The 19169-nt window shown below is 51.7% G+C and overlaps 1 protein-coding gene across 2 annotated transcripts in view; it reads right to left on the reverse strand.

Annotated features, from left to right (window-relative positions):
- LOC144803331 (uncharacterized) overlaps window positions 1–19169 on the reverse strand; it is a 293440-nt gene that overhangs the window by 160646 nt on the left and 113625 nt on the right. For both annotated transcript variants that reach the window (XM_078671859.1, XM_078671860.1), the window contains exon 4: window positions 18498–18578. In XM_078671859.1, the coding sequence (XP_078527985.1) occupies window positions 18498–18578 (81 nt within the window). The remainder of the gene's footprint in view (window positions 1–18497; window positions 18579–19169) is intronic.

Below are 19169 nucleotides of genomic sequence, written 5' to 3' on the forward strand. Positions count from 1 at the left end.
CAGCTCGAGGATTGAGAGCTGTGCGTAGGGTATCCCTTCCTCCGCCCAGAGTAAGACTGTCCCGCTACCTTACCCCCCTTTACGAGACTTTCCAGATCCCTCGATCTGCTTGTACATACTGCCAAGAACCAGCAACCGTTTATTCCCTATAAAAGCTTGAGACGTTAACTTCTTGTGTGGTGTCCATCTGTAGTGTTGCGATTACTCTGCGGTACGATCCTAGGAGAGGACCCTCATTCAGGAGGCCTCTCAGCAAACGTTCGGCTACTCCTCGACGGAGAGGTGGCCCTAGGGGTGGTCAGTCAGACATCTTCTGCCTCCCCCGGGGACGCCTTTCTAACATTGGTGGCAAGCGCTGGGATCTGAGCCCACACAGATCGTACAGAGAGTAATTAGCTCACTACCAAGAAAAAAACACTGCAACCATGAGCACAGAATTCCAGAAAGAGAAAATGGAAGACTACAGTCACAAGGAGCTAAAGCAATTCTGCAAGGACTTAGGCATCGCTACCACTGGCTTAAGTACTAAAGAAGACTTTAAATCGGCCCTGCAGGCCTGGGTGGACGCCGGCGAGGCGCCACCCCCGAGGGAAGATAACCCGGGCCCGAACGGAGGCACGGAGGCTGCGACGAACCCAGCGGGAGGGAGACCCGCGAACCCAGACACGGGCCTCTCCCACGAAGATGCCAGAGAACGAGAGAAGAACCGGCTCCACGAATTGGAGCTCGTTCGACTCAGACAAGAAGGAGAGATCCAACTGGCAGAAAGGAAGTTAGCCCTCGAGCAGCTACGGCTAGAAGGAGACCCAGAAGAAAAGCGAAGACAAAGAGACCTCGAGGAGAAGAAACTCCTGCTCGAGCACGAGCGCGTCCTCAAAGAAATGGAATTTAAAGCCAAGGCAAACGAGACTGATCGCTCCGGGGGGAAGACCTCACCTCCCCCGGGGGACACCAAGGTGCACATACCTAAGGATGTCGTCAAAGAGTACTATAAGAACGACGACATCCAACAGTGGTTCAAAGCCTACGAGGTCGCCATGACCGCCCATCGAGTACCCCTCAAGGACTGGGGCGCCGGCCTGTGGGGGAAGTTTATCAACGAAGGGAGAGACGCCCTGCTAGAGCTCCCCGACGCCGAGATGACCTCGTACGAGCACATGAAGACCGCCCTCCTCACTCGCTACGGACTCACCCCCGAGATGTACCGGCAGCGATTTCGAGACTGCAAAAAAATCCCCGGTACCACGTGGGTGGAGTACGTGAACTATTACAGCAGAGCCTTCGAGGGGTGGACTCTGTGCTGTCAGGTCACCACCTACCAGCAGTTGGTCGACCTCATTCTGTGGGAACATCTATCCAATAACTGCTTCATCGAACTCCGGCAACACCTCCTCGACAGCAAACTGACTGAGCCACGAAAACTCGCTGTTGAGGCGGATAGATGGGCGAGCACCCGAGTCGCCCGGGGTCCGACGGAAGACTCCGGCCGGGGATCTCCGGGAAACCACCGACCCCGAGGCGGCAGAGTAGGCCAGAGCCGGGGACGAGACGCCCCCCAGGGGTCATCCCCTGCCTCCACGTCGCCACCCTGGGGCCAGAGAGGGGGCCCCCCAGCCAGACCCGGGCCCCGCCCGAATGTTACGTGCCACAAATGCCAGCGACAGGGTCATTACGCGAATGACCCCCTCTGCCCGATGAATCAGCGACCCGGCACCACCGGGCCCCCAGCCCGCCAGATAATGGCCGCGGCCCTGGGTGAAGAAGGTAGTGAGGAAGAGGACAACGGCCCCGAGCAGGCCGGGTGGGAGCCCGCCGCCATGACCTTAGCCTGCCTGGGGACTCACGACCTAATCCCCCGAGGCCCGATCCCCGGCAACACCCAGAAGTACCGCCAGTGGGTCACCATCAATGGTCGCCGAACCGAAGCCCTCCGTGACACTGGAGCCAGTGTAACAGCAGTCCGCTGCCATTTGGTGACCTCCGAACAGATCCTTCCTAACGTCCTGTGCCCAGTCCGGTCCGCAGATAACTCAGAGACTTTGTGCCAGATGGCCCGCATCCCCTTCGAGTGGGGGGGAGTGTCGGGCATGCTAAAAGTGACTGTCCGCGACGATGCCCCCGTGGACTGCCTCCTTGGGAACGACCTGGAAAGTTCTCCCTGGGCAGGCGTCGAAAGAAGAGAGCACCTAGGGATGCTAGGCCTTCCCGAGTGGGTCTGCGCGACCACCCGTTCCATGTCCGCCCGAGCCTCCACCCCAGCGGGGGAAACTTCGACTGAAGAGCCGGGGTGGCCCGCACCGCCGCCACCCGTCATCCCCGAGGACCCTGGCCTGGAACACGGCTCCCAAGAGCCCGACCAAGAAAATCTCCCCGAACTCCAACACCTCCCCGAACTCGCGCAATGGCGCCAAGAAGGGGGTCCCACTCGCGAACAGTTCCGGCAGGAGCAGAAAACCTGCCCCTCTCTTGAGGGGGTCCGACAGCAAGCCGCTACTCAAGCCGCGGGAGACCCTGCGGGGTCCCATTGGGTCTATTGGGACAACGACTTTCTCTACAGTGAGCAGAAGATTGCCGAACTAGGGGCCAGCCGGGTGCTGGTCGTGCCCCTCCGATTCAGAGACTTTCTCCTAAACTTAGCACATGATGTGCCCCTCGCCGGGCACCTGGGGCAGGACAAAACTTACAGCCGCCTGGTGACCCATTTCTACTGGCCGAAAATGCGGAACGATGTGCATAACCACTGCAGAACCTGCCCGACCTGTCAAGCCAGCGGAAAGAGCGGGGGGAAGGTGAAGGCCCCGCTCCATCCCTTCCCCGTGGTCACCACCCCCTTAGAGCGAGTGGGGATCGACATCGTAGGGCCCCTGGATCCTCGCACCTCGCAGGGGCACCGCTTCATCCTCGTCCTGGTGGATCATGCTACCCGCTATCCCGAGGCCATCCCCCTCCAAACCATCACGGCCCCCGTGGTGGGCCGAGCCCTCATGAGCATCTTCTCCCGAGTCGGCTTCCCTCGGGAAGTCGTGAGTGATCGGGGCTCCAACTTTATCTCGAAGCATATGCGGTCCCTCTGGCAGCAGTGCGGGGTCGCCTATAAGTTCACCACTCCGTATCATCCCCAAGGAAATGGACTAGTCGAACGATTCAACAGGACACTGAAGGGGATGATCAAGGGCCTAGAGGAGCCCCTCCGGCGCAAATGGGATGTCCTACTGCCTTGCCTCCTGTTCGCCTACCGAGAGGTACCCCAGAAGTCCCTGGGGCTCAGCCCTTTCGAACTCTTGTACGGGCACCCGGTCCGAGGCCCCCTCAGCCTGGTCAAGGAAGGCTGGGAGACGGCAGTCCGAGATGCCCCACCTGATGTCTACCGGTACCTCCTGACCCTACGCAATCAGACTCGGAAGTTTCGGGGACTTGCCGAGGCCAACCTGGAGGCTAGTCAGGAGGAGATGAAACGCTGGTATGACCAGAACGCCTCGTCCATCGAATTCGAGCCGGGCCAGCAGGTCTGGGTCATGTCCCCGGTCGAACCTTGTGCCCTCCAGGACAAGTGGACGGGGCCCTTCAAGGTGGTGGAGCGCAAGAGCCCCGTCACCTACTTAGTGGACATGGAATCCCCCAGGAACCCCCTCTGGGTTCTCCACGCTAACCTACTCAAGCCGCACTTTGCACGCACTGAACTAAGTCTGCTGCTGGCGACCGATGACGGAGCTGAAGACGACTCCGAGCCACTACCGGATCTCCTCAGCACCACCGAGAAAGACGGCTCCTTCGAAGGGGTCCGGCTCTCCTCTACCCTGACCCCAGAGCAGCAACAAGACTGCCGGAAGCTGCTGGGGCAGTTTGCGGATCTGTTTTCCCTCACTCCGGGGGTCACCCGGTGGTGTGTCCACGATGTGGACTCCGGAGACAGCCCGCCTGTGAAACACCGAGCTTTTCGAGTACCCGACCGGGTTCGGGCCTGCATCCAAACAGAAGTGGCCAAGATGTTAGCTCTGGGGGTAGTCGAACCCTCCAACAGTCCCTGGGCCAGTCCCGTTGTCCTGGTCCCTAAAGCCGCCGCCCCCGGGACAACTCCGGAGCTCCGGTGTTGTGTTGATTACCGGGGACTGAATGCAGTCACCAGAACCGACGCCCATCCTATCCCCAGGGCAGATGAACTAATCGATCGCTTAGGAGCTGCCAAATTCCTCAGCACCTTCGATCTCACGGCGGGGTATTGGCAGATCGGCCTCACCCCGGGTGCACAAGAACGATCAGCCTTCTCGACCCCCGATGGCCACTATCACTTCAAGGTGATGCCCTTCGGCATGAAGAACGCACCAGCAACCTTCCAGAGACTCGTGAACCAGGTGCTGGCCAGACTAGAGGAGTACAGCGCTGCCTATCTCGATGACATTGCTGTGTACAGCCTTCACTGGGGTGAGCACCTGACCCACCTCTGGACGGTCCTGACGGCCCTTCGGCAGGCCGGACTCACCATCAAAGCCAGTAATTGCCAGATAGGCCAAGGGACTGTGACCTATCTGGGACACCAAGTGGGGAGCGGCCACGTGGCTCCCCTCCAACCAAAGATAGACGCCATCCGGGACTGGGAGCCCCCAGTCACCCAGACCGCCGTCCGAGCCTTCCTGGGGCTCACTGGATATTATCGGCGGTTTATAAAAGACTACGGGAGCATTGTGGTGCCCCTGACCGAACTGACCTCCAAGAAGCTACCAAAGAGGGTGCACTGGACCCCTGCGTGCCAAACGGCCTTTGAGACTCTAAAGACTGCCATGTGCACCGCCCCTGTGCTCCAGGCCCCCGACTACAGCAGAGAGTTTGTAGTCCAGACCGACGCCTCGGAGCACGGCATCGGGCCGGTCCTGTCCCAAGTCAACCCCGAAGGAATCGACCAACCTGTGGCCTTCATCAGCCGACGCCTGCTGGCGAGAGAGCAACGCGGGAGCACCATCGAGAGGGAAGCCTTCGCCGTGGTGTGGGCCCTCAAGAAGCTCCGACCCTACCTCTTCGGCACCCACTTCCGGGTCCAGACCGACCACCAGCCCCTGCGTTGGTTGATGCAGATGCGGGGAGAAAACCCGAAGCTGCTGCGCTGGTCCATCTCGCTGCAGGGAATGGATTTCACCGTGGAGCATCGCCCCGGCAACGACCACGCCAATGCTGACGGCCTGTCCAGATTCTTCCGCCTTGGCGAGGAGAATCCCCAAGAAGATGGGTGACTCTCCCCTGCCTTCAGCTGGGGGGGACGCGTGTTGGACCCGGCCTCATGGCGTGGTCCTACCCCTCCCGCCTGGCGGGCCCAGGACGATATCCGCCCTCCACCAGACCTCGGGCGGCCCCTTCGGCCCGATCCTGCACGCCCCAACCCCACAGGGCCGGCTACCATCCCGGTCCACCAGCGCAGGCCTGACCCCAGCGTAGGCCCATCACGGCCTCAGCACGAGGCCGTGCCCGACTCCATCTTGGACCCGCCACGTCACAACCACGTGGCCTCGGCCCCAGCCCAGGCCCCAGCGAAGCCCCGACATTGAGGCACCAAGATCCACCCAGGTGGTCGAGTAGCCACTCGGCAGATCCCGGAGGAAGGGGAGTTTCGATGGGCCTCCAGCCGTCCCCGGACGCCTGGTATCGATCGCCCTCCGGCCTGCCTGGGCGCTGGCTCCACCCCCCTGCTGGGTGTCTGGACACCATCATCCCGGCCCCTCGGACCCCCAGGCGCGAGGGTCCGGACTTCAAAGACCTCCAGACCTATATCTGGGCCAGCCCTGGATTAAGACTTCAGTTGTATCCTGGACTGGAAGCCCTGCTGACGCTGTCACGGCCGACACCAGACGAACTCATCCGTAACCCGACGATCACCCGAGAGCCTGCTGGCGCTGCCGCGGCCTACCTTGCTGAACCATCCGAGAGCCTGCTGGCGCTGCCGCGGCCTACCTTGCTGAACCTTCCGAGAGCCTGCTGGCGCTGCCGCGGCCTACTTCGCTGAACCACCTTACAAGCCTGCTGGCGCTGCCGCGGCCTACCTTGCTGAACCATCTTAGAGCCTGCTGGCGCTGCCGCGGCCTACCTTGCTGAACCTTCCGAGAGCCTGCTGGCGCTGCCGCGGCCTACCTTGCTGAACCATCCGAGAGCCTGCTGGCGCTGCCGCGGCCTACCTTGCTGAACCTTCCGAGAGCCTGCTGACGCTGCCGCGGCCTACCTTGCTGAACCGTCCAAGAGCCTGCTGGCGCTGCCGCGGCCTACTTCGCTGAACCACCTTACAAGCCTGCTGGCGCTGCCACGGCCCGAACATCGCGGAACCCCCCAGCTCGAGGATTGAGAGCTGTGCGTAGGGTATCCCTTCCTCCGCCCAGAGTAAGACTGTCCCGCTACCTTACCCCCCTTTACGAGACTTTCCAGATCCCTCGATCTGCTTGTACATACTGCCAAGAACCAGCAACCGTTTATTCCCTATAAAAGCTTGAGACCTTAACTTCTTGTGTGGTGTCCATCTGTAGTGTTGTGATTACTCTGCGGTACGATCCTAGGAGAGGACCCTCATTCAGGAGGCCTCTCAGCAAACCACAAGGGAGATGCTCTTCAGTCTTCTGTGCAGCAGAATGTCGAAGTCCAGTCGTCTTCTTAGTTTCAAGTTGATTCAGGATGATCTGAAGTCTCAGGACACAGCTCCCACTCTTATTCGAATCTGGGGGGCCGGATCACCTACTAGGTCCCTCCTCTGGGTGGAACCAGGAAGGGGGGTGGTTACACCCCCTTTCCTTTGTCCAGTTTCACGCCAGGACTGGGGCTGGAAGGCCCCAGCACCGGTTTGAACTGGCCTATGCACAGGGACACCTTGTGTGCCCCAGGCATGTCTGATTCTATTCAGCCCTGTCCTACCCAATACACAAAATCCTGTCTGGGGTAGTGCTAGCACCTCCCAAGGCAGGAAACCCTTTGTCCAAGCTGCCCTCGCTGGAAGGACTCCCAGCAACAGGAGGTCAGACTTGTGTCTGTGATGGCAGCATCCATTTTGTGATGCTGAGGCTCTGTTTAACTTTAACCGGGGTTCAGGTTAGGTACATGTCGTGTCCCTCTAGAAGGGTGGAATGCTACCCCCGTCGCCAGAAATGGCGAGGGGGTAGTATTCCAATTCGTATGACACCTTACTCGACAAGTTTTGATAAAGCCAAACCCAAGATAGCATTTAACCGCGAGGATTATAATGCACTTAAGAGTATATGGTATGGCAGTATCATGAAACAGCTAAAGGACATGGTTCCGAAAGCTGCAGACAGGCTCAGCTCATGCCAGAGCACTATCTCACATATTTCCAAGCACTCTGTCCATTTTAGGTTAGGTATAGGCATACTACACCTAAGTAAGGGGTGGTTACACTGACTTACCCCAGCTGAGTGATCAGCCAGTTGTGTCAAATATGGAGGCCAGGCCAGGGGTGGCACAATACGTGCTGCAGCCCCTGGTAGGCCTTGGAAGCACCTATGCCCTGGGTACCTGGGTACACTGTTACAGGGGCCAATAAGGTGAACCAATTCCAATTGTGTATGTACCTAAGGTACATGGAGTCCATTTTAAGGAGAGAGCAATTAGCCTGGGGCCCTGAATAGCAGGATCCCAGGCCAACTAAAGTAAAAAACCAGCTAAACACCAGGCAAAAAGTTTGGGGGTAACCATAGTCAGATATCCACCTTCCTACAGACCTGATCCCTCTTTGAACCTGGGATGCAACCACACACTGTTCAACACAAGGGTAGACATGAGCCCTCTCTGACCCCGAGGTGCAATCACACACTGTCCAACACATGGGTAGACCATAGCCCTCACTGACCCTGAGGTGCGATCAAACACTGTCAAACACATGGGCAGACCTTAACCCTCTCTGAGCCTGAGAAGCAATCACACTGTCAAACACAATGGTAGACCTGAGCCCTCTTTGAGCCTGAGATGCAATCACACACTGTACAACACATGGGTAGACCTGAACCTTCTCTGAGCCAAAGGCGCAATGACACTGTCCAACACAAGGGTAGACCTGTACCCTCTCTGCCCCTAAGGTGCAATCACACACTGTCCAACAGATGGACAGACCTGAACCCTCTCTGAGCCTAAGGTGCAATCACACACTGTCCGACACAAGGGTAGACCTGAACCCTCTCTGAGCCTGAGGTGGTACAATCACACACTGTCCAACATAAGGGTAGACCTGAACCCTATTTGAGCCTGGGATGCAACCACACACTGTCCAACACAAGGGTAGACCTGATTCCTCTCCAAGCCTGAGATGCAATCATACACTGTCCAACACATGGGTTGACCTGAACCCTCTCTGAGCCTGAGGAGGTGCAATCACACACTGTCCAACATACAGGCAGACCTGATCCCTCTCCGAGCCTGAGAAGCAATCACACACGTTCCAACCCAAGGGTAGACCTGATCCCTCTCTGAGCCCGAGATGCAATAACACACTGTCCAACACAAGGGTAGACCTGAACCCTCTCTCACCCTGAGGTGCAATCACACACTGTCCAACACAAGGGTGGACCTGAACCCTCTCTGAGCCTGAGAAGCAATCACACACTGTCCAACAAAGACTTTGAGTTTCCGGTGGCGCCAGAGAGCAAGCAGAGCGAATGCAGCAGCAGCAGTGAGCGCGGCGGCGGCAGCGGCAAGCTAGCAAGTGCCGAGCCTGAAAAAAGCCCCAGAACCGAAAATCAAAAAAAGGCCGCGAAGAAGAAGAGAGGGGAGTCGCGGGAGAGCCGTGGAGCCGCAGGCGCCGTGGGAGAGGAATCCAGGCAAATTTGGGAGTATTCCGGAGACGACGGCGCTTCATACCTACTCCGAGCCCGAATACCGCCGCACCCCGCTTGAGCCGAACCAGGCTTGAGCTGAACCAGGCTCTACACAAACACCCTAGAGCCCCCCCCCGCCCTCCTAGGCTGGGGGAGGATGAGTGGCAGTAGCGGCGGGGGTGACGGACCTTCTGGCCCCCCAGGCACCTAGTGAACTAGGCAACCAGACATCCAGCCAACCGGCTCTCAGCAGGCAACAGCGCTTCCCAGCCGACGGAGGGAGGAGAGAGGTGAGCCGTGGCAAGCAGCGAAGCAGCGGGCAGGAAGTGTCAAAAGGAGCAAGGTGAGAGCGCAGCTCCGCGCAACAGTCCGGCCTCACCTGTACTCACCAGTGCCCATCTGCATTCGCCCCGGACTGCTAGCACCACAAAACACTGCCAACTGGCTACAGTGGCCCCCTCTAGCACCCCCCAGGCAATAGTAGCCACCCCCGGCATGGCCCAGGACTAAGTGGGGCTTAGAGGGGGGAGCAAGGTGTCGGTCAAGTCAGCAGGTGGTCGCTACCCTTGCGCTGCCCTTGTGTCGCGAGGAGGACAGGTGTAAAGAGGGGCAACGAATAGCGGGAGGCAGCCCGCAGCTTAGCGAACTAGCAAAGACAGGTAGATAGTCAGCGAAGAAATGAAATTGAAGAACCAGGCTTAAGGACGAAGACCATCTGCGGCAGGAAGAGGGAGCCAGGCTCTTTCATTAGCTGGCTCATAAACTTACAACCCTGCCGCCCATCCTTCATACACTACCGTGTTGGTCTGCACTGGACCACGCCAAGACTCCAAGACCCCAGTACCCCTTCATCAAGGTTTAGGGGGTAAGGAGGGGAAAGGAGCGGGCTCCTAGTCCCAGCCGGTGAAATGAGATCAGGGAAAATGCGACACCCGGTGGAAAGTAAAAAGCCCCCAAAAAAAACGAAGAAGCCAAACGCAGAAGACAAACCCACAGGGGCCCAATCGAGTCCAAGGGAGAGGCTGGTCTCAGCACCAACCCACGAAATTACATCAAATCCCACAAGAAAAACGGGGCTTCTAAAATTCTTTTATCTAAAGGACCCTATTGCGGCAATTTATGCACCAACAGCAGAGGCCAGCAATCATGATCTACAAGGGCCAAATCCCCCACCGCAACCCAAGGGCCCTCTACCCAAGGGAAACTCAGCGTTTGTTATCGCACAAGTGCATCACCCAAACCCCTATTTAGGGGAAAAAGACCATGCTGAAATCTCAAAGGACACCGCGGTTGATCCCATCATAAAGGATAATAGTCGGAATATAAACAACAGCACAACACTCACCGATCTGGTTGAAGGAATGGATCCTAAAGGTCCAACAAGTCCCAATGAGGGACCGGCAAGTCACAGCAATTCACTCTCAGTATCCCCTCGTGACGGAGATCCATGGCTAAAACCGCTGTTTTTATCAAATGACTCCGAATTGGAGGAACTTACGGAGAGAATATCTATGTACTTAGATACTCAAGGCAGAGCACTACGAACCGATCCGAGTCCCAAAAATCATCACTCGAGTCTAGGTTTGGCGATGTCTACCCGACGCTGCCCAGCGGATAAAAGAAATCATCATAACCTCACAATAAATGTCAGTAACACCATGTCAATAAATGACCGTCACTCAAATCAAACCGCACCAATAACTATTTCATCAGGTAGCACGATGGACCCAGATCCCAAAGATTTAAACAAGACACCAGGAGATCAGTCGTCCACATAGATCAGGACCTTATTAAGCTCCTGAGATCAAGCCATAAAAGTCCTGAACTACTAATCGAATAAAATGGAGGTGCAGATTGACCTCATCACCTTAGTGGCGGGCCATATTGCGGGCATAAACACAAAATTGGACGCAATTTCGTCACTAGTAACAAACCAGGGGAAACTAGATGCCTCCACCGGCTTCAACAAACAACAGTGTAATTGCGGATGTGGTCTTATAATTGAAAAACTAGCAAGTTTGCCGGCTATCCTGACGGACATCCTAGGGGTGGTAAAACATTCCCGCAATCCGGTCGAAAAAGTAACCGATCTTATTTCAGAAAAATCGCATTTAGTCAACATGTCGAGCAGGAAGGAGCGCTCAAGTAGCAATGTGCAAAAGGATTCAGAACACAATCCAAGGGAAGTGGGGCCAGAAAGGTCAGCACAAGACCTGGAAATAACACAGCCCACTCAAAAATCCATTAAGGAGGAAATAATATCAACCAAGAGACAAAAGAAAAAGGCCATGAAAGCCAGATTAAAGTATAAACAGCAACAAAACACAGATCCAGGCAACTTGTTTCCGATTTTTAAAGCAAATACCCCCCAGGAATCCAATACCTCTTTGCTGATCATGCCGCAAGGCGGCAAGGAGGAACCTATTCAGCTGCCAGATAAACTGGACACCCAAATCCTCTTGAGGGTCGGAGAACCAAGTCAGGGAGTCACAACAATACCCTCCAAACAACCCTGTACTACAAATTCCTCACCATCTACAGCCCATAGCGACCAAAGAGAAATAAGTTCCGTTTTAATGAAAGACCACAACCCAAGTCAAGGAATCACCGACCCTACTTATATTACTGATAATGGAGGCCCTGAGCAAATAAAGCCCAGACGAGCTATGGGAGAAAACTTTGGTACACAATGTCCGTCCAAATCGGTCAACAATCACGGTCCGATTCCCACCAGAATGCAGAACACCCCTGTGAAATTGGGAATATCCTTAAATGAAAAACCGGAAGGAACATCAGGACCAAAATCGAACAACGTACCTTCTCGCATGAGCGTCACAGTTTCGGAAAATGAGCGCAGCGGCGCGCTATTTCAAATGGCGCCAATTTCATTGCCAAACAAGCAACACAATTCTGGACAAAATCAAATTACAATAAACTCAATGAAGTCTGTGAAAATGGATCAGGAACGAGAAGCCCCCCCCCCCCCCCAAAAGTAGCAATTTTAACGAATCCATGAAGCCCCTATCGATCAAAACAGGCTTTTCACAATTGTCTAAAGAACTCCCTCATCACCCTGAATCTCCATATCACAAGCTAACTTTTATTCCAGAATATCCAACAAAGGGGCCACAGGATACCCTTAATCGAGGCAACCTGTTAAAACTGTTTCACGAAACACCAGCACTAAGCGAGATAACCACACAGAACCTTCTGGCTGTTGAATTTAAAAAAAAACGTTATAATACAGACTCCGAAGACACCGTCACAACTTGGGCCTCAAAGGCCATTGCAGATAAGATATTTTCTACAAAAGACCATTTTGAAACATGGGGTATATCGATCGTACGACACATACGTCCAAAATATCCCTACCCGTTACAAAACAGCTCTCGCAACGAAACAAAGGGGAATGGAAAAAAAGGTTCTCCCTTCTCCTGTCTACTAGGTGCACGTGCCACCTCACCTGTTGCACCAAGTTCAATGGTTGGGGTAACCCTGAAAGAAAACAAGCAATCAACTAGTCAGCATGGCCGGGATAGAACGGATTGGTCCAGGGTTCCCACGGTCTTGAGCAATAAGGGTCCCTAATACGGGGCAAAAATTTTCTATGACATCTTGTAGGAGGGAGGAAATGCAGAGCTTTAAAAAACCAATAATTCTCTCTGTTTGCTCATGGAATGTACATGGCTTCCAAGAAATGGAGCTGGACAATGACACACAAGCCTTCTTTCACCAACAGGATGTAATCCTGATTCAGGAGTCATGGAAACTATCACCCGCAGTAATATCAGGATTCAAGGATCACCACATCTTAGCAGAAAGACTCTCAAACTTTGGGCACCCCCGGGGAGGCCTATCAACCTACATAGCCCAAAAATACAACTGGGTATCGGAAGTACTGGACGTAGGACTTAATTGGGTGCAAGTGACTAGAATCACAGAAACTCTGACTGTTGGGCCCGAACAGTGGCAAATCATAATTTTCAACATCTATATCCACCCGGAACGGAAGTCACACCAAGAAAAACATACAAGCCTAATGTCACTGATAAAACTGATGCAAAAAACTTATTCAGGATGTTCATTATTCATCTCTGGGGATTTCAACTGCGATCTAATTGGCAAAAAGAGGACAAAAGGAAACATGCCATCGCCCAGTGGTGGTCCGAGGCTAGCTTCTGACCTAAGAGAACTAGGTCTGACGATTCTGAAAGGCAACACAAGTGGGAAAGGCCGGCAGGTATTACATTTCTGTGTGGAAGACCCCACTCTACAATAGATTACACAATAGTAAGCGATGAGCTAGTTCCAGGCATTGAGACATTCCAAATTGCTCAACGGCCAGAAAGCGATCATTTCCCCCAAATAACTAGTCTAAACACCGCACCCACTCTGGCACCGAATATGTCTTGTCTACTACATCACGCATCCAAATTCAACCTAAAGAAATTAAAATGGCGAGGAGAAGGGTTGGAAAAAATTCAGTCCGCCGTCATAGCTCGAAAACTCGAGTTAGGGTTGCAAAAAAAGGAAGACCTTGTAAAAAAATTGGGAGCACCTGATTTTGGACATGCTGCATAAGTTTCCAGCAACATCAGGGAAACAGAGCAAGTTTACCTTCAAAAAGGAGCCCTGGTTTAACATTGAATTAAGAACAAAAAAAAGGAGGGTGGCTAAAGAGGTCCGAGACTGGGGTTACAGTTCAACAAGGGAGCCCTGATTGAAGCCAGAAGCGCTTATAGAAAGTCACTATGCATCGCAAAGTCTTCCTATAAGGAAAAGCTATGGAATAAACTCCTAAGTGCAGGAAAACATCCTAACAGTCGTGACTTTTGGGGCATTATTAATGATCTAAATAAAGGATCAAAACTTCATCAGGAAGCAGGTGTGGGAGCTGACTCTTGGTCCCTACACATACAAACCCTATATTGCACAACAACAGCAGGTCTCTCGAATGGTTTACGGGCAACAAATATAATTGAGGAGGAACTGATTGGAATTAACAACATACGTACCGAAGGCTTAGGGACGAAGGGGGTCTTAAAAGAGGAGACTGTATTCCCGGATTTAATCACCAGAGGGGAACTGTGTAAAATCATAACAAGACTAAAGGCAGAAGGTGCAGCAGGCCCGAACGGGCTGCCCAACGCCATCTTCAAACACTTTTCAATCATATTTATAAAGAAGACCAGGTCCCGGCATCCTGGAAGGGTAATGTTATTCACCCAATATTTAAACACGGTGATCATCGCAATCCAACAAACTACAGGCTTATATCCTTGATTGATGTGGAGGCAAAGCTCTACGCCTCCTGCATTCTTTTAAAGCTGCAAGACTGGATTGAAGAATCAAACAGAATCCCCTGGTTCCAGACAGGCTTCAGGCGGAAAATGGGAACAACTACCAACTTGACTTGCCTGTCATTATTAATGGATAGAATGGTAGCAAAGGGAGCATGGTTGTACGCCTGTTTTTTCGACATTAAATCGGCATTCGACCGAGTTAACAGAGACCGTTTATGGGGAAAACTACAGACCTGGGGTGTGCCGACCAAACTGTTAAAGGCAATAAAAGCTCTATATCAAAACACCTGGGCAAAAATGAAATTGGGAAACGGAGCCTATACAACGAGGAGCATACCAACATACCAAGGCCTAAAACAAGGTTGTGTTTTAGCACCCACTCTTTTTAATCTTTTCCTTTCCGACCTTGCAACTGTGCTGGAGACGGATGAAGTTCACCCACCATCATTGTCTAATCATCGAATTCCTTGCTTGCAATACGCAGACGATATACTATTGCTGAGCAAAACGCCAATTGGTCTACAAAGAGCAATAAATATACTAGCATAGCAGCATACTTAAAACAGGAAGGTCTGGACCTAAACAAAGAAAAAACAAAAGTGGTCCGCCTAGTAGACCCAAAAAAACTAAGGTATACATGGATGGTGAATGGGACAAAGGTGGAAGAACAAGGATCTTATAAGTACCTTGGAATCACAATATGTCAGGGCGCAAAACAAACGGATCATAAAATTGCAATACGCGCAAAAGCCCAAACCTTAATTTTCGCTTACCGTCTAGTAAAAACAAAAATGGACTGTCCAAATTACAAGCACCTGTTGAAAGTCATGTCAGCCCAAATTTTACCTTCTCTGTCCTATGGTCCGGTCACCTGGTGTGGCAAGGAATCAGATTTACCAAATGATCTCCAAATCAAAATCTATAAAGCTGTTTTTAATCTTCCAAGATGTGCCTCAGCCTCGCAAGTCAGGCTTGAATTTGGTCTGCAAAACCAGAAATACAGGAGCATGAGCGGCTTCGTAAAACTGTGTTACAAACTTAGATCTGCAGATCCGGAATCCATGGACTGGCTAAGCTGGGAAGTAATACAAAATCAAGGGGAGACCGGAACCCCGTACTCCTGGGGAAAGTACCTGAAAATCTGTGTGAAAGAGCTGGAGTTGGAAGCAGCATGGGAATCCGCGACGGACAAAGCAAGTATAAGTAGATTGGCCAACATGGCAGCAAGGAAGAAATCTTTTCAAGAAGATAAAGGGACATTAATAAAACGGCGACACGGCTGGACCATCATCAACTCCTTCAAAGCAGGATTACCACATGCTTACTTAATCTCCCACTTCAATGAGTACTTAAAAAGAGCTTTTACAGACTACAGGATGGGTATGCACATCTCGAAGGACCAATTACCATCCTGGAAAGGTAACCATCAGTCTGAGCAATGCAGACTATGCGGTTATAAAACAGAATCTTTAGCACATTTGTTGTGTGTCTGCCCGGCACTTACGGCACAGCGGCAACGACTATTAAAACGCATTTGTAACAAGCTAAATATCCACTCCTGCAGACAAGCTGTAACATGCTGGTTGGGAGGGAGTTCTATTATCATGGCGTGCCGGGGAACAAAATTCTTGGCAGAAGTGAAAAAACGTCAACTAGAACAGGGGGAAGGTCAAGAAGCGGGATATCTTGGCCGCCTTGAATTTAAAGACTGAAAAAATTTGCACGAATATGTAGAAACATTCTGATAATCCAAGAAAGGGGGAGTATCTCTGGAAGAAACTTTTAAACATCGTTCTACATTAAAAACATTTTTTTAACTAAGGAGGAGATATAATTTTAGTAAAATATATTACATTTTGCATTATTATTTATCACGTGAAATTGTAATAATTTTTAATTAATTATGCAATAAACCTTTTTGACTTTGAATTTGACACTGTCCAACACAAGGGTACACCTCAACCCTCTCTGAGCCTAAGGTTCAATCACACACTGTCCAACACAAGGGTAGACCTGAACCCTCTATGAGCCTAAGGTGCAATCACACGCTGTCAAACACAAGGGTATACCTGAGCCCTCTCTGATCCTGAGATGCAATCACACACTGTCCAACACAAGGGTAGACCTGAACCCTCTCTGAGCCTAAGGTGCAATCCCACGCTGTCCAACACAAGGGTATACCTGAACCCTCTCTGACCCTGAGATGCAATCACCCGCTGTCCAACACAAGGGTAGACCTGACCCTCTCTCACCCTGAGGTGCAATCACACACTGTCCAACACAAGGGTAGACCTGAACCCTCTCTGAGCCTAAGGTTAAATGACACAGTCCAACACATGGGCAGACCTGATCCCTCTCCGAGCCTGAGATGCAATCACAAACTGCCCAACACATGGCTAGACCTGAACCCTCTCTGAGCCTAAGGTGCAATGACACAGTCTAACACAGGGGGAGACCTGATCCCTCTCCGAGCCTGAGGTGCAATGACACAGTCCAACACAGGGGGAGACCTGATCCCTCTCCAAGCCTGAGAAGCAATCACACACTGTCCAACACATGGGTAGACCCGAACCTTCTCTGAGCCTAAGGTGCAATGACACAGTCCAACACAGGGGGAGACCTGAACCCTCTCTGAGCCTAAGGTGCAATCACACACTGTCCAACACACGGGTAGACCTGAACCCTCTCTGAGCCTAAGGTGCAATGACACAGTCTAACATACGGGCAGACCTGATCCCTCTCCGAGCCTGAGAAGCAATCACCCACTGTCCAACACAAGAGTAGACCTGAACCCTCTCTGAGCATGAGATGCAATCATACACTGCCCAACACATGGGTACACCTGAATCTTCTCTGAGCCAAAGGTGCAATGACACACTGTCCAACACAAGGGTAGACCTGAACCCTCTCTGAGCCCGAGATGCAATCACAAACTGTCCAACACATGGGTAGACCTGAACCCTCTCTGAGCCTGAGATGCAATCACAAACTGTCCAACACAAGGGTAACCCTGAGCCTTCTCTGGCCCCGAGGTTCAATCACACACAGTCCAACACAAGGATAGACCTGAACCCTCTCTGAGCCTGAGGTGCAATCACAAACTTTCCAATACAAGAGTAGACCTGAACCCTCTGTGAGTCTAAGGTGCAATCACCCACTGTCCAACACAAGGGTAGACCTGAACCCTCTCTGAGGCTGAGGTTCAATGACACACTGTCCAACACAGGGGGGAACACAATTTTAGGCTGCCCGAGATGGAGCCCTGGTCGGATATAACAAGTAGGCTGGTGCTGGTAAAAGTCTGGAAATGAAAGAGTTTAAAAAAATTTCTAGGTCCTAACGCAGAAAGGGACTTTGTCACTTTTTGGGAAGAAAAAATCTCCTTGAATGGGCTGCAGCTGAAATTGTAGCTTCATGTGAAACCAAAGGCCATGTACTTGAAGCAGGTTGATCCCACTGGGGCTTTGGAGATTTGGAGAAGAGGACTGGACCTGCTGTCTGTGACCTGAGAGGAGCCCTGAAGGACTGCTCGGGGTTCTGTTGTACCAAGGACAAAGAGTTGGACTTCAAGGGTTGGTTGGCTGGCATGAGTGTCTACAGGGACACAACAGGCAGCAAGAGTGTTTTCCTTTGAAGTACCTCGCTGACCAGTGGCAACTTCCTAAAATTACATTTCCAATATATTTAATAACAAATTGGACCTTACCATTAGGTATTAAACACAAAATATGTGCTTCTATGGCATCTGTAGCTGGTATAGGTCAAAAGGTATAAATTAATGTATGTATTTTATACTTTGACTTTTCCTATGTAGCAGTTATAGCCTGATCAGTGATAATTTGGTTTTGGGCCAAATCACCGGGTGGACATGCCATTTCTAATGTCACACGTGTTTGATTCTTACATATCTTGCACACCACCTTGTGAGCAGCAAGGTGTGCTTAGAGGTGACGTATTTTCTATTCAAAATCAGGTGTTTTCCTAAGCAAAACAGTGATTTTTACAGGTCTGTGGGAAAGGGTGATGCTGCAGTCAATCTGCACAGGGTACGCCTAAAGACATGTTTTCACTGCTACTGTAGTGGATGGCAGAGCAAGTGCTGCAGTTCAGAACTGACATTTAAGTTTCCATTCATTTAAGGTGTATTTCTGCACCCTATACTATAATCTTTCAGGAGGGTTAAAAGTACAATTCAGGTTTTAAGGCAATTTTGAGATATTTTAGGGCTCAGAGTGAGTACACTGGGCACTGAATAGTAGTGTCCCAGTGTTAAAGTTCAAGGTTACCAGCAAGTGAGTACTCAAAAGAATGCAAAACTGGGGGTGACCACCCAAAAATGCGTCACTTTGAAACAACCGCACATTGCCCAACACAATCTGTGCAACAATTAAGGACTTACCCAAGTCAGGGTCGACACTGCTTTCTTCGGTTTCTTCACGAGGAAAATCTATAAAAGTTGAGGCTGGCTCTTCTTTTTTCCCTAATAAAATAGCAGTATTGCAAAAAGAAAATCAAGTAGAACAAGTTATTGACAGTTACAGGTTTAAACAAACGGAGTTTTGTCCATTACAAGCATACAATTTTAGACCAATAATATTCTTTCTAAGAGATTAGGCACATCAGGACATGCTAATTTTAAAGCACATTCATGGAGAAGCCAAAGATGCTGACAGGTTATCAGTATCTACCCTTGGTAGATGCACCCGCATGATGTAGAGTTCCTCCATGTGGCTCCTGGAAGGCAAGAGATGACCTGCGAAATCTGCACAATCATGCTACTGAAAGCACGATGAAGCAGGAGTGGCTTGGACGCCGCCTAGACTCAGGGGCCCCGTACTACATCAGAGTTGCCGATAATCTTTGAAGAGCATCTGACGATGTGACGCAGACGAAAAGTTAATATCCTGCCAACGGAACGCCTCTTGGCCTGGATTGCTGACTTTCATGTTTCTCATTGGTGTTTTTCAGTCATTTCGGGGTGTTTGTTCTAAGCAGAAATGTTGCGGCAGCCATTTTTAATTATCGCCACGATGGATGTTTCTCCTCTAAACATCTGCACATGAATCTGATG

Source organism: Lissotriton helveticus, chromosome 1_2 (genome assembly GCF_964261635.1).
Source record: "Lissotriton helveticus chromosome 1_2, aLisHel1.1, whole genome shotgun sequence".
NCBI lineage: Eukaryota > Metazoa > Chordata > Amphibia > Caudata > Salamandridae > Lissotriton > Lissotriton helveticus.